Source organism: Carettochelys insculpta, chromosome 23 (assembly GCF_033958435.1).
Source record: "Carettochelys insculpta isolate YL-2023 chromosome 23, ASM3395843v1, whole genome shotgun sequence".
NCBI classification, from domain to species: Eukaryota; Metazoa; Chordata; order Testudines; family Carettochelyidae; genus Carettochelys; species Carettochelys insculpta.
Window position 1 is genome coordinate 14,274,555 of NC_134159.1, and position 14,655 is coordinate 14,289,209.

Here is a 14,655-nt window from a genome sequence, read left to right on the forward strand (position 1 = left end):
TTGGCCGTGGAATCTACAGTGAACACCTGGAGGGAAGAAGGTGATAACTTGGTCATGGCTGCAGGGTTAACGTCCCCCTGGCCTTGTGCAAAGGAGCTGTGGGATCTTTAAAGCTCACCCGTGGCCGAGCTGTGGCCTCCTCCAGTCGCACAGTGTGCCCTAACACCCTGCTGGGGTATCGGGCCCATTCAGGATACATCTGCCCAGCAAACAAAACCTGCAGCAGGGAGACTCGGAGCCAGGTGAGCTGACTCGCGCTTGTCATTGTGCTGCTAATTTTAGCCCCCCCTCACCCAGCGTGAGCCATATGAGCCTCAATCAGCTGCTCCCACCCCTCACTATTTGCTAACCCCACTACCTCCCTCCTCAGCCTGCAACTGGCTTTATTAATGCTTCTTCCGCTTACCCTGGGAGCTGGTGTCCCTTGGCGCTCAGGAGATGCCCTGTCAGCGCCCAGCATGCAGCAAAGGTGAAGAAACCATCTCTAGTTCTCTCCATCTCTCTTTCAGCCCTGCCTGTAGCATTTCTCACCCTTGGGGCTGTAATCCCTGCCAATCATTGAACAGACAGGCAAACTGAGGCACAGAGAGGTGCAGTAACTTGGCCAGGGACATACAGCTGCTCAGTGGCAGAACCAGGAAAAGGATTGGTCTAAGGCCAGCATTCTAGCCACTAGGCATCATTGCCTCCTGTTGCAAGAGCCATTCCCCTGATCTGGAGAGTGTGACAGATTAGCCCCCCTACAGCTAAGTGAGCTCCTGCCTGTGGGGAGGGAGATTTTTCCAAGAGGCCGGGTGGGCGAGGCTAATAAAGGCTCTTCCCTGGGCTGGCACGCACCAGCTGTGAGCCAGAAGCTGTGTAAATGAGCCCCCTGTCCCTTCGTCTCCAAGTAAATTAACTTGACCTTTGCCGAGCGCGGCGCTCCGGCTCACAGTAAATCTGCACCCGGCATCCCTGCCGGGGCCCGCGTCAGAGGCGTGAGCGCGCCGAGTGATTTATCTAAAATCATCATAATAAAAAAGGGGCAAATTAAAAAGAAAGGGAAAAAAAGCTGACAAATAAATTTGGGTCCGTCCCTGTCAGCAAGTAAATTGCTCCTTGTGCTCGTCCTCCAATTACTGGGCGCCGGCGGTACCCTGAGGACCCGGTTTGGCTTGTTTGCTGGAGCGAGAGTCTCCCGGAGCTCAGGCTTGGAAAAGAGCTTGCGGTGCAGCGAGTCAGGGGAATTGGGAGGTGAGAGCTTCCTTTGTCTCCCCTGCAGTTGGGGCGGGTTCTGCAAAGGGCAGAGCAGTCTCCTGGCCTGCTAATTTCAGGACTGGATGTGCAGCCTTGTGCCAGATCAGGGGAGCAGGCACGGCCTGAGGCAAGGTCCAATTGAAACCAGCGGTGAGACTGGGGTTGGCTTTAGAATGGGCTCGCGTTGGCTGTATGTGGGAAGAGGCTGAGCCGTCTGGCCTGACTCCAGCATCGTTCCTAAGCAAACGCTTTCCGTGTACATGATAGTGGTTTTCAGGTACCCTTAAGAGGGTTACAAAGAGGAGAAAACTCGTTATTCTTGGCCTCTGGGAGTAGGACAAGCAGCAATGGGCTTAGACTGCAGCAAGAGAGGTTTAGGTAGAACTTTAGGGAAAACTTCCAAACTGTCAGGGTGGTTAAACACTGGAATAAATTGCCTGGGGGGGTTGTGGAATCTCCCATCACTGGAGATATGTAAGAGCAGATTAGACAGACACCTGTCAGGGATAGTCCAGAGATGGTGCTGCAGTGAGGACAGGGGACTGGAGTCGATGACCTCTCGAGGTCCCCTCCAGTTCTAGGGGTCTATGGTTCTGTGCAGGTGAGCAGCTCTGACCCCAGTGGCATTGTTCTGCTGCAAAAAGCAAAGTGAGGTTTTTGCTGGGACAGCCTGTAGTGAGAGCATGATGGGCCACCCTGAGCTAAGCATCGACCAGGTCGCGCCATCTGTAACGAGAGTGCAGAAAAGTCTTGGCAGCTGCAGTGCTTTATTGCTGATGAGTCCCACCCCTGTTGGTCATAGACCCCCACACCTGATCTGGAACCTTTCAGCATGCCGGTTTGATGTTGGACTGTGGCTCTCAACCAGTGTTCCCTGTTAGCTGAGCACTTGGGCGGCTGCCCAGGAGAGATTCAGATGCTGCCTAGCTGATTAGCAGAGTGCCCAGAGCTGGCAGCATGTGTTTCTATGGGTGGTGCACATCCTTTCATGCCTTGGTGCACATAACAAAATTTATTCTGCCCTGGATGGAAAAAATGAGCGAGACCACTGCTCTCAACCTTTCCAGACTGCTGTCCTCCTTTCGGGAGTCTGGCTGGTCTTACAAACCCCAAGTTTCACCTCCCTTAAAGCTACTTGCTTACAAAATTGGACAGAGAAATACTGAAGCATCACCGTGCACTGTAACTGACAAATTGCTCCCTTTCCCATTTCACCGCATAATTCTAAAATAACTCACTTGGAACGTAACCAGTGTACTTACATTGTTCTTACCGAGCAGCATAAACAGGTCATTGTCTGGATGAAATTGTCGTGTACTGACTTTACTAGCCTGTTGTAAAACTAGGCAAATCTCTGGCTGAGCTAATGGGCCCCCTGGATGACCTCTGCCTGTCCCCAGGTTTACACCTGGCCAAGAACCAGTCGTAGGATGTGCAAAGAGCACACAGCACCTACACGATAAAGGAAGCATGACCTTTGCGTGCTCCCAGCATTGGGCCTTGACTAACAGACCCTGGCTTCACCTGGCTGGGGTGAGGTGGCTGCCAAAAGCGTTGGTTGTGCAATAAAGTCACCAGTGGTGCCTGCGTGCTGGTCAGCCAGCCGGGCGTTCCTAATGTTTGAGTTCTAGATTTCAGTGATCTGCAGGGAGCCTAGGCCCCTGTGGGCTTTGCCTCGATTTGGCTGCTAGCAGTGACCACCTGTCTGCATCCTTGGTGCTCATGCAGGGCCAGGTTAGGTCTTACGCGGCCAGAACAGCATGTGGAGCTGAGCTGGAATCTCCCTTGCTGGGGTCCTGTTGGACCTGGGAAGGATTTTGGCTTTGCTGCTTGGCCTTTCCCCTGTATCTAGCCCGGTCAGAGCCTTCCTGTTGCACTCAGTGGCTGGCCCAGGCCGCAGACGGGGGATGCTCTTGTTTCGTTGTGGGAGGAGAATGATTCATGTGAAAACTCTTAACTTAATGCGGGGTTGCCCGGGCGGCTGCTGGTGGCAGGCACCACGAGCCTTCCCTGAAAATAAACCCATCATCCTTGATTGGGTAGGGGTTCAGAGGGAGGGGTATCTCAGTGGTTTGAGCATTGGCCTGCTAAACCCAGGCTTGTGAGCTCAATCCTTGAGGAGGCCACTTAGGGGTCTGGGGCAAATAGATTTAAAAAGTCAGGGATGGGGCTTGGTCCTGCTGAAAGAAGCAGGGGACTGGACTCAATGACCTCCTGAGGTCTCTTCCAGGTCTATGAGACGTGTATCTCCATACATGTATATACATATATATATATAAACTTCTCATCCCCATGAGACCTGACGGTCCTCTTTCCCCCCTGGGAGGCGGTGAGGAGAGGTAGGCTAACGAGGGGAGTAGGAGGAGAGTGAGAGGCCGGGGCTATGCCCCAGTGGCCCACAGCCCCATTGTCCCTTCTCTCGCCAGGTTCCAAGGACCCCTGCACAGAGGTGACGTGCAGCTTCGGCAGCACCTGCGCCCGCTCCACCGATGGCCAGTCGGCCAAATGCATTTGCCCGGTCTCGTGCAGCGGCGTGGCCGAGGGCACCGTGTGTGGCAGCGACGGCAAGGACTACCGCAGCGAGTGCCACCTCAACAAGCACGCCTGTGACAAGCAGGAGAACATCTTCAAGAAGTGGGATGGGCCCTGCGGTGAGTCGCCTGCCCGCGGTGGGCTCCGGGCGGGAGGAGGGGCTTCCGGCCCCCGTGGGAGAATTTGCTGTATCTAACACCCTTCCATCCCGATCTGCCCTGCAGAGGGAACGGCCCTGCCAGACCCCCCTCCCGCACAGTGCCAGGCCAGCCAGCTGGCAGCCCTTCAAGCAGCCGGGAGGAGCGTGTGCTGGTGGGAATGAGAGTGCCGGGGGCGAGGGGGTGTGAGAAAAAGCTGTGAGCTCTGCCCAGTGGTGCAGTTTGGGCTAACGGGGGGATCCGAGCCACCCGCAGTTCTGCCTGTCTCGGGAATAAGCAGGAAATGCTCCAGTGTTCAGGCTGGTACCCCTGGAAACACAATGGGCCATCGCATGATAGAGGCCAAAGCACAGTGGGGCAGTGCCTTCCTTTTGGGGCTCCGGCGATCAGTCTAAGCAGTGGAGAAGAAAAGCGCCATGGAGTGCTCACGCCCCATGGCCGGTCTCTGCAGTCACAGCACATGAGCAGGAAGTCGCTGCGTCGTCATATTTCTGCCAGGGTCTCAGTTCCTGCCCCAGGGCCCCTGGGAGGAGGCGGTGCCTGGCACATGGCTTTCCATCAGGCTAAGGAAATGGAGTCTGGGCGGTAGGAAATGGCTCCCTAGTGTCTGAGCTGAGATGGGGTCCCCAGCATGCCAGTGGAGCATGTGGCTTCCCTAGGAGCAGCTCAGGACCAGACAGTGGTGGCTTCCCCAGAGCCGGGGTGGAGGATCCCCCAGAACAAGAACTGGGACAATGGTTTATATCAGAGCAGCTCCTCTTCTGCCCCTTCTCCTGTCCTGTCCAACAGGCTTGGAGAGGAATCAGTCTTTGCAGCTGGTCATACACAAGTCAGGTCCCTAGGTCTGGGCCCACAGGCCTATGGCTAATACCTGGAATGCAGGTACAGCCCCTGACATCCCTTCTCCTGTCCACCCCCACCAACCCTCTGCCCCGCATTGGCTTCAGGCCTCTCCTGCCAAACTGCCTCTGCAGCAGCCAGGGTCACAGGCCTTGAGGAAACGGGCCACTTCCTGTAATGAACCAGAGTCACAGATTTTAGAGATTCAACCTGTAGTTCTGTGGCGCTGACTATAACGGTCACAGTTCCTGGCCAATGGGTGCAGCCGAGCCAGCCCTTGGAGCAGGAGTGTGCGGAGCCTTTGTGTTTTCTGTGCTGCTGTCTATAATGGAGCAAGCAGAGAGTTAAGCTATGGCTGTGAGTTGGGCCGGTTCTGGGGCTGGGGGGTTCTCCGAGGCGGCTAGGGAATGTGTTACCATTTGGTTTCCCCCCTTGTCACCCCAGAGCCTCTGAGGAATTGTAGGGTGAGCAGGGATCTCAGTACATTCAGCTTAAAAGGGGAGGAAAATTCAGTCCTGTGCCTTCAATTTCTGGCTGAAGCGTCTTGGTGCTATTCAAGTATTTGCACTTGGCACAATATTCCATGGACCTAAAGCGCCCGGGACTCGAGAAGGGATTAGCACGTAGTTGGCGTACCTCTGGCCTGTGGCTTTAGTATGCTAATGTGAGTGCGGCTCGGCGGCTCGGGTGATCTGGATAAACCCAGATTATAGCCGGGGGAGGTGGCACGTTGCCAGGCTTCTCCTCAGGGATCTTCCTGCCTGGATTTCCCAGCCCAGCTCCCCAGGACTGGGGCAGGTTGGAAAGGTGCAGCACTGAGCAGGCCCCGGCGAGCAAGTGCGCCAGGCTGCTCAGAGCTGTGCCTCAGGAGTGGGTCAGATGGACACTGCCGGGGTGGTCGAGCCAGCCTTGGGGTGGATCTGTGTGCTCTTGAGGTCCCTGCCAGACTGTTGCCCAGGAGAAGCCGCTTGGAAGGTTTAAGGAACCACAGTGGCCTTAAGGTTGCCAGGCCTTTGGCTTTTGAGTGGACTGGCGGGATGAAAAGGGACCTGGTGGTTGGCACTGCCCACCAGGCTGTTCAACGGCCCGCTGGGAGTGTAACAGGGCTTTGGGCTAAGGTGCACTTCCTGCCCACCCTCCTGCCTTGCTCCCAGAACTGGCTGCCAGGTCCTGGCAGCCCCTAGGTTCAGGGAGGTTCTGGACACTATTCCTGCTCCAAGTGCTGGCTCCTCAGCTCCCATTGGCCAGGAACTGTGACCAATGGGAGCTGCAGGGGCGGGACCTATGGGTGTTGGGCCACTGTGTGGAGTCTCCCTGGCTGGACCTGGCAGCCGCTTCCTGGGAGCTACAGTAAGTGCCACCTGAACCCTTCACCCTGAGTCCCCTCCTGCACCCCAACGTCCTGCCCCAGGCCTGAGCCCCCTCCTACACCGCAGACCTCTTATCTCTGGCCTCCCCCTCCCTCCTTGAGCTGGAAGGCCATGAAGCAGCTGTTTGTGGCTTTCCAGCTCTGGGACGGTGCGGGGGGGCGCAGGGACAGAGCACCAATCAGGGATTTGCACCCTGCAAAAGTGCTGGGAGGAAGAGGGGTGGCCTTAGTGCGCCCGTGCACGGGGGGGCAGCAGCCGGGGTCCACGGTTTCCTGGGTGCCCATCGCTGCTCTAGAGGGAGTCTGTCTGCCTGGGCTGAAAAGTTCATGGATTTCCACCCAAGCTGGCCAGGGCTCTGACGGAGGAGCTGCACTTTCACCTGTGCTGCGCTGGAGCAAGGGGTTGGGAGGTTGGGCCTTGGGGTTTCTGAGGAGAGATCTCTCCTCCCTCCCCCACCCCCCACACCCCACCATGCCCCAGGGGATCGGAGCTGCCATCTCGCTTCTTGCCCAGTTGAAGTGAGTTGGATCTCAGCCGCGTCTTCGTGGCCGTCTGAGCCAGCGCGCCGGTGGGCACGGCTGGGAGGTGGGCAGGTTCCACAGCTGGGTGCGCCGGCAGAGCTGTTTGGGCGCATTCCTGGAGGTTCCCTCGCATGCCGCAGTGGAACTCCTGGTGGGCTGCCGGCCCTGCCTGTGGGGCTCAGGACTGGCACGGAACAACGCGCTGCAGTTCAGAGGCTTCAGCAGGGCTGTCGAGGGGAGGGTTAGACCAACCTGGCTCACCCTGGCGCTCCTCAGGTCTCATGTCCTTCTGCCGTGAGTGTCTGGGCCAGCCCCTTAGGCACCGAGTTTATCAGCAAGCGTTCTTGTTTCCACCAAACCCAGGGCTCTCTAGTCTTGCTTCAGCAGAGCCTCATAGTTCCTGAGAGAGAGGGCAGCGCCAGAGCAGCTAGCAGCTGGCCTGGGGTGCGAAGGGGCCAGGCATAGAGTGGCCCAACCCTGCTTGGAGTGGGCTGCTTGCATGGAGCAGGCCCGGAAAATGAGCGTGCAGGGCTGAGAGCTCCCCTCTCCTCTCCCCTCCGTTCTGCCGGCAGACCCTTGCAGGAGCACGCTCAATGACCTGAACCGTGTGTGCCGAGTGAACCCCCGCACCCGCAGAGCCGACCTGCTCTCCCGGCCGGAAAGCTGCCCTCCCAAGCGGGAGCCGGTGTGTGGGGATGATGGGGTGACCTACGACAACGAGTGCGTCATGGAGCGCTCGGGCGCCATCCGGGGGCTGGAGATCCAGAAGGTGCGTTCGGGGCATTGCCAGCCGCAGGGTAAGTACCCCTCAGCCAAGGCCAGCCCAACTGGTGTGGGTGCCCCATGCAGCCCAGCACCAGGATCCCAGGGGAGAATGGCTGCTCTGCACGCCGGGGAGGGGCTGAAGCGTTGCCAACTCTCCCGGACCAGATGGACAGGCCTCTTGCTGCAGCGATGGCCGGTGTGGGAGAGTTGGCAGCCTGGAGCAGGCTGAGCAGAAGGCGCAGCCAGAGGACTCCGGAGGAGCAGCAGGCGGCTGTGTGGCTTTTAAGGGGAAAGCACGGCTGCCCCTGCTCCATCTGAGTCCTCCAGCCCTGGGGTGGGGCAGGGCCCTGGGGCGGGGAGGCCAGGGCATGGGCAGGGGGACAGCTGGACCAACACTGAGCAGGGGAGGGGGAAGGGGACTGAGGGGTGCTGGACCGGCACCGAGCCGGGGGTGGGTGGCTGGGTGATGAGACTGGGGTTGGGGCACTGGATCGGTGCTGAGCCAGGGGTGGGCGGCTGGGGGACGGGGATTGCTGGATCGGTGCTGAGCCGGGGGTGGGCGGCTGGGGGATGGGGATTGCTGGATCGGTGCTGAGCCGGGGGTGGGCGGCTGGGGGACGGGGATTGCTGGATCGGTGCTGAGCCGGGGGTGGGCGGCTGGGGCGGTATGTGGCTGCCTGGGGCACCCTGAAATTTGGGGCGCCCTATGTAGCTGCTGTTTTTCTTGTGGGTTGGTGGCTCTCAGCTACTGGTCTGATGGCGGGGAGCAGCAAGAGCTCAGTGGGCAGGGCTGCCTGTTTCTTCCTCCCCTGGGGCGCCCCACCAGGGCAATGAGATGCTCTCCTGCCCCAGATAAACCTGCTGGGCTTGGACAGGGGAGCTGCCCTCCAGCCTATCCCCTTGTGGCACCAGGACGGAGCACCCCCCTTGGGAGCCCTGCTGGCAGCTCACCCCACCTACCCGACTCCAGGGGTAACAGCGCCTCCCTCTTTCTGCTCCAGACAAGTGCAGGGACGAGTGCAAGTTCAACGCCGTGTGCCTGAACCGCCGCGGCACCACCCGCTGCTCCTGCGAGCGCATTGCCTGCGACGGCGCCTACCGGCCCGTCTGCAGCAGGGACAGCCGCACCTACAGCAACGACTGCGAGCGCCAGAAGGCGGAGTGCCAGCAGAAAGCCGCCATCCCCGTGAAGCATGAAGGCCCATGTGGTAAGCTGGGCCACGGCAGTCCCCTATGTCCCAGTGCAGCTCCCCCTCCTGGGTCCCCCAGGAATAATGCCCCATGCCCCCGGCTGCTTTCCCCCAGAACGGAGCCACAGAGCAGCTGTGCTGTCCAGGGGCCAGAGGTAAGTTGTATCCCTGTCCCCATAGCCGCCGGGTGGCCCCTCTTCCCCTTCATGACCTATAGGCCGGCGAGATCCATCCCCTCCCTTTTCCCTCACCCTGAGAACCGTCCGTCCCTCTGCTCTGTCTCCGTCACTGCCGTTTCTCTCTCCTTCTCTGCTCCGGTGTTGTCCACGTCTGACGCCTCCCATAACGGATCGGGAAAATCAGGAACCAGCATCTTGGCCGTGCGGTCCATTTCCCTGCCCCCCCACTGCCTGCCAGGCACACATGCTGCATCGCGCTCTTGGAAGCAGCTCTCATTACCCATCCTGCCTCCTGGGGTAGTGCCAGTCTCCAAGTCCCTTCCATCGCTTCCCCACCATGCTTTCCAGGCTTTCTCAGCTCTAGGTACCCACCGTAAGGACTTCTCCCCAGTGCTGCTGCACCCCGATGGTCTCGTCCGTCTTCTCTGTCTCGTTTCTGGGGTGGAGCTGGAGGGATCTACCCATGGAGACAATTTCAGAGATCTGGGTTGTGGCGTAGGATGGGGGCGTGGGCTTCCATGCCTGTGGACGCCACCGGTGGCAATGAAATTCAGCTGCTGCCAGGAGATTTAATGGGCAGCCCACCGACAGGCATGAACTGGAATAATTGCTGATTGCAGGTTGTATTTGTTTTATAATAGAGAAAACGTGGCTGTCTCTTCGAACCGCACTGGCATCCTGTCAAAGCCGCTGAGACAGTGTTCAGACGAACCCTGCTTTTTCAGGACTTTTTGGCTGGCTTTGTGCTCCTGGTGTCGGAGTCTCAATATTACGTCCTTAGACGTCATTTGTTAGTCATCAGACTGGCATAAGAGAATCCCGTGGGTTTTTTTAACAGGCCTTTTGGGGTGCTTTTCTGGTTGTGTAGCCATTGTGGTGACTTGTTCAAGCTTTCCTCTGCAGTCATGGCGGCTGATTTCCTTTTTCTGGTGAACACAGACTCACACATTCACAGGACTCCAGGAGCTGAGGCTTTAGGAAAAACAGCAACTACTGCAAGACTTGAGATAAAATGGTGAATGTCAGCAACCCTAGATAACACCAAGCTATATTCCTTCGTTCCCCCAGTGCCACTGCACCTCAAATTCTGTTCCTTAGGTGCCAAAGCCCACTGAGAAGGTTGAAATCTCTTCCACTAGGCTTGACACCAAACCCTACAATCTCAGGCCTTCTGGAAACCCAGCTCCATGTGTGTCTCTGTTAGGGTGTAATCTGGAATAGCTCTGCTAGCTTCTGTGGAGTGACTCCAGATTTACACCATTATCAGAGGGGGCAGGATCTGGCTGGGTATCAGCATGTATCTCGGCCCGATGGCTCCTGAAAACAGCCATTGGGCAGACTCTGCCCAGCAGTGTCCCAGATAGGGCAGCTCCTCTCCTCCTCCTGCGCTGATTCGCTTTCATTTGATTACTGTCCCAGTCCCGCTCCCTGCAGGCTGCACAGCCAGGAGAGCAGGCCCCCACTGCTCCTTCCAAGGCCATATGGTCGTGGGATAGAGAGTGAGTAAAATCCAGGGCGAGAGGTGAAGCAGATTTTGATGCTGGAGCAGCCAAGACTTGGAGCTTTCAGGCCATGGGACAGCTCAGCTCTGCCTCCACCCTGCAGTGTAGCTCTGCCACAGGCCTTCCCCTCCCATGGCAGCCCGTTCCTTCTCTTTGCTGCCCTGTACGCTGTGGAAGCTTCCACCTCTAGGTCCGCCAATCAAATCCAGCACAAGACCAGCAGTGACCTCAGCGCGGTCTTTGCGAGGCAGCTGTCCCCAGCACAAAAGCACCATCACCGGCACAAACGCATCCTGCTGGCTGTCTGGCCAAGGAGGCTGTCGTGCACTCAGCTGCTTAGCACAGGCCTGGGCTGAGGGAGACCTTGTGAGGTCCCAAGAGCTGAAGCAGGGCTTGATGCTGGATCAGCCAAGACTTGTGCAAGGCCCACCTCTGCTCCAGCAGGGAGCTAGAGAGTCGCAGCTACCGGCAGGGGGGTAGCAGCTGACACAGGCTGGGGTAAGGTGGGGGAGGAGGGGACTCTGCCCTGTGCCCTGGAAGGAGTGGGGCCAGGATCAGAAGGGCCGGGGTCAAGGGCAGTCTGCCCTTGGTAGAGCCATGCTGCCCTGGCACACCCAAGAGGCTCAGGGGAACTGTTCCCCCTCACCCCCCTCCAATCACCAGGCCTGGCTACAGGCTCAGTCCCCAGCAGCCTCCACAAGAATCTCGTGAATATTGGTTTGGTACGAGTCCTGCCTTTTCTCCTCTGTGAGGGCCAGTGCAGTGGGGGAGAGATGAGGCCCCCCCAGGCCAGGGTGGGGGCACACCGAGGGGCAGTGCAGGGAAAAGCCAGCCACGTGCTGGTTGCTATGTGGGGAAAGAGGCCCCAGGTGTCTGTTACAGTCTCCCCGTCTCCACTCTAGGGAGCAGGGTAGAGACCCCAGGGATCTAGAGTCCCTTCCCCTGGGAGGGCCCAGCTGGGGCAGGGAATAGGAACCTTCATGCCGAAATCCAGGGGCACCTGCTTTTACAGCACCAGCCCAAAGGAGGGGATTTAGGGAGCCCGGGCCCAGCTGTACGCCCTGCTGTGCGCTCAATGCTGCCTTCTTGGAGGCTGTCTGCAAACTCTTGGCCCTCTGGAGGAGGATTGCAGCTGATAGCCGGCATCCAGTGAAGAAGACAGCGTAACTAGAGCCTATGGAGGGGAAGGAAACAAAAGGCACCCTATTAACACAGCAAATCGATGCTTTAATCTCACACATACCAGGCTAATGAACTCAACCCTGCTGCTCGCTCCTCTCTAGCAGCCAGGGAAGGAACCAGGGCCAGGCCAAACAGCCCCAGCCTGCCCATCATTTACTGCGTCTTAAGCTGCTTTCTGCTTTCAAACAAGGGCGGAAGGAGCTGAAGAGATGGGAGAAGGGGCTAGGAATTTGGGAGAAGCAGGGGAAGGTCTCTGTAGTTGTGTCTGTCTGTCTCCTCTTTCTTTCTCTCTCTCTCTTTCTTTCTTTCTCTCTTTCTTTCTTTGTCTTGTGTTTTACAGCATTGCCTGTTTGGAGAAAGGACGGGCACCCGCACAGCACCCTACTGCTCCCAACTGGGATGTCTCTGCTCAGAGGTCTGCTTTCAATCCTTCTCCTTAGACAGCAGCGTTCCTTAGGGTGTTGGTCTCTCTCCTCCCTGGCCTGAGTTAAAAGCCCGCGGGATGGGAAGATTCCCTGGTTCTTCACCCCTCCACCCACTTCCTGCCTGGAACGAAAGTGCTTTGCAATGCCATAGGGGATTTTTAATGCTTGCTCCTGTTTGCATCTTCTTCTCTGGGATGGATGAGGGTCCGGGGTGGCCGCACTGCTACAGGCTCCGTTGGGGGCAGCTGCTGTTTTGCCTGAATGCCCGTGTGAGCTGAGGGCCGTTTCCCTTCGCAAGCCCCTGGGTGCCTCTTCCCAGTTCGGGCAGATCCGGGTTGATTTTGTGGTTGTCCCGCTCAGGCATGGTCGCGGCTCCTGGCTGCCCGAGAGTGCTGTGCTTGCCGCCACCCCTCTCCGTAGTGCGTGTTTGTGGGCGCGCCGTGCTTGTCTGGGTCAGCTGGGAGCATGGGAAGGACCGAGCGTGTGCAGCATGGTGTCAGCCCAACTGGGAATCTCCCCGTTCCCGGTGCCTTCTGTCGGGCAAAGGAGCCCTCTCTGGCCTTGGGTTTCTCCCTGGGAGCACGCAGTCCTAGCACTTGGGCAGAGGGCTGCCCGGCCTGCTGGCAGGGGATGCATCAAAACCCCTGGGAAGCTGCAACATTCAGGGTGTGCACTCGGTCAGAGCATCATGCGTGGAGGCAGGAATCCTGGGGCCATTTACTCCTCACCACCCCATTTACCTTCCAAAGAGCTCAGGTCCGCTCTGGCTACCCAGGTGGGTGGCCAGGTATCTGCAAAGCTCAGAGTCACATGATTGGCAGCATGGTCGCCTGAGATACAGGCAGTATTCCCTGTGAGCTGAGATCTCCAGGGATGACGGTGCCTCCCAACTGATCACCAGAGCACCCACAGCCAGCAGTGTGTGTTTCTATGGGTGGTGTACATCTGCACATGTCGTAGCACATAAAATTTATTCTGCTCATGGATGGAAAAAGTTAGCAGGAACACTGGCTATGGCACCACCTGTAAACTGGAGATGGGGACTCTGCTGGTGAGAGTGATAATTACCGATTGATGGTTAACACACGCCAAGGTCCCTGGATGGAAGGCGCTATGGAAGTGCTGCCTTCTGCTCCCATCAAAACCGTTATGTGCAATGGGGGCCCAGGGGTGGATTGGACGATGCTGTCAGCCTGAGGGTCAAAGCGCAGGGGACTCTCCTGGGCTGTGTCACTGCTGTTCTGAAAGGCTGGAGGGCTGAGACAAGTCAGAGCAGCTGTGTCGCTCTCCTGCAGCCTGGGTACCCTCCCCATTGAGCTGGGCAAGAGGCCGTTTCCTGCTCTCTGTGGTGCAGGTATGGGAAGTGTGTCTTTAAAAACAGGGAACCAAAGCAAGAGCTGCCAGCCAGCCCACGGCCACTGCGCAGAAAGGGCAGCGCCGTGCAGGCAAAGCTCAGAAACCATTTGGGTGCAGGAAGAACGGAAGGGTGGCTTGGGGGGCAATGAGTGAGTCCTAGAGATGAGCCTTGACTGACTCCTTTCCACCCCAGCCTGACAATCTAGAGCAGCGTTCCCTGTAAGCCAAGTGCTTGGCAGCCATCCAGGAGAGAGTCAGGGGCTGCCCAGCTGATTGACAGAGCGCCTACAACCGGCAGCGTGTGTTTCTATGGGTGGTGCACATCCGCACACACCTCAGTGCACGTAACAAAATTTATTCTGCCCATGGATGGAGAAAATTAGAGGGAGCACTTATCCTGAGCACAACTTGGCATCTCCAGCAAGGGCCTAGGACTGAGTGACAGCCCACGTGGGGACCCTCTCCTTGGGACTGAGGGTCTCACCCCATGTCAGGGACACCTCCATTCCTGCTCCTTCTCCGTTGGTGGAAGCAGAAGCTTCTTGCTGGGTGGGATATCTCCTTGGTGCTAGTGGGAAGCGGCATGCTGGAAAGCCCTCGCTGGGGGCCTGTCACCCCCTGGCTTTGGACAGAGGCTCTGGGTTCGAGCCAAAGGGGGAAGGGCCCCCAGTGGAGGCAGGTGGATCCTGTTCCTGTTCTCCACGCAGCCTTGCCTGGAGTTTGTCTTTCCTGCCCTGTGCTGGTTTGTGGCTGTGCTGTCTCGCTGCCTGTTTCTCCTGAGTCTGCCTCGGTGCCTGCCTGCTGCACCCATCTCGCTTTCGCTGCCTTTACCCTCCTCACTGCTCCTTTCCAGGGTTTCACTTTCTTCTCTTTCCCCTCCCTTCGCTCCCCAGGGCGGTTGGTTGTGTCTCTTGGAGCGCCCCCTTGGCTGGACTGCCGGCAGTTCACACAGTCCTGCCTTTAGCTGCCTGGCCTGGCCTGTAAGCAGCCTAATCCACAGCGCCCACTTCTGGGCGGTGAGGAATTGCAGCCTGCCCTTTGCTGCACTGGGGATACGACTGTGGCTGAGCTAACCCGAACTAAAACCGAAATGCAGAAGCGCGGGGGTTAGGTGACGGTACTGTCTGCAGTGGGACAGGGATTCTGGGCCTGATTTGCCTCTTGCACTGGTGCAAACCAGGAGGGACTCCAGCAGAGCCAGTGTGTTAGCCTCTTGCAGAGGCTGCACAGGTGAAAGAATCATCAGCCTCAGCGCTCTCTGAGGACTGGCAACCAGAGGTGGGAAAATTACCCAGAAAGTGACTCGAGTAAAAGTGCAGCTGCTTTCACTTCTGGATACTTGAGTACAATCAAGAAGGGTGTGCGTATTGGTGCAAGAGGTGGGTCTCGTGCAAATGTG

At 58.0% G+C, this 14,655-nt stretch overlaps 1 protein-coding gene across 7 annotated transcripts in view; it reads left to right on the plus strand.

Moving 5' to 3' along the window:
- The window catches only part of AGRN (agrin), a 248,498-nt gene that overhangs the window by 171,231 nt on the left and 62,612 nt on the right, over positions 1-14,655 (plus strand). For all 7 annotated transcript variants that reach the window (XM_075018049.1, XM_075018051.1, XM_075018050.1 and 4 more), the window contains 3 exons: positions 3,663-3,887; positions 7,230-7,454; positions 8,424-8,630. In XM_075018049.1, coding sequence (XP_074874150.1) covers positions 3,663-3,887; positions 7,230-7,454; positions 8,424-8,630 — 657 coding nt within the window. The remainder of the gene's footprint in view (positions 1-3,662; positions 3,888-7,229; positions 7,455-8,423; positions 8,631-14,655) is intronic.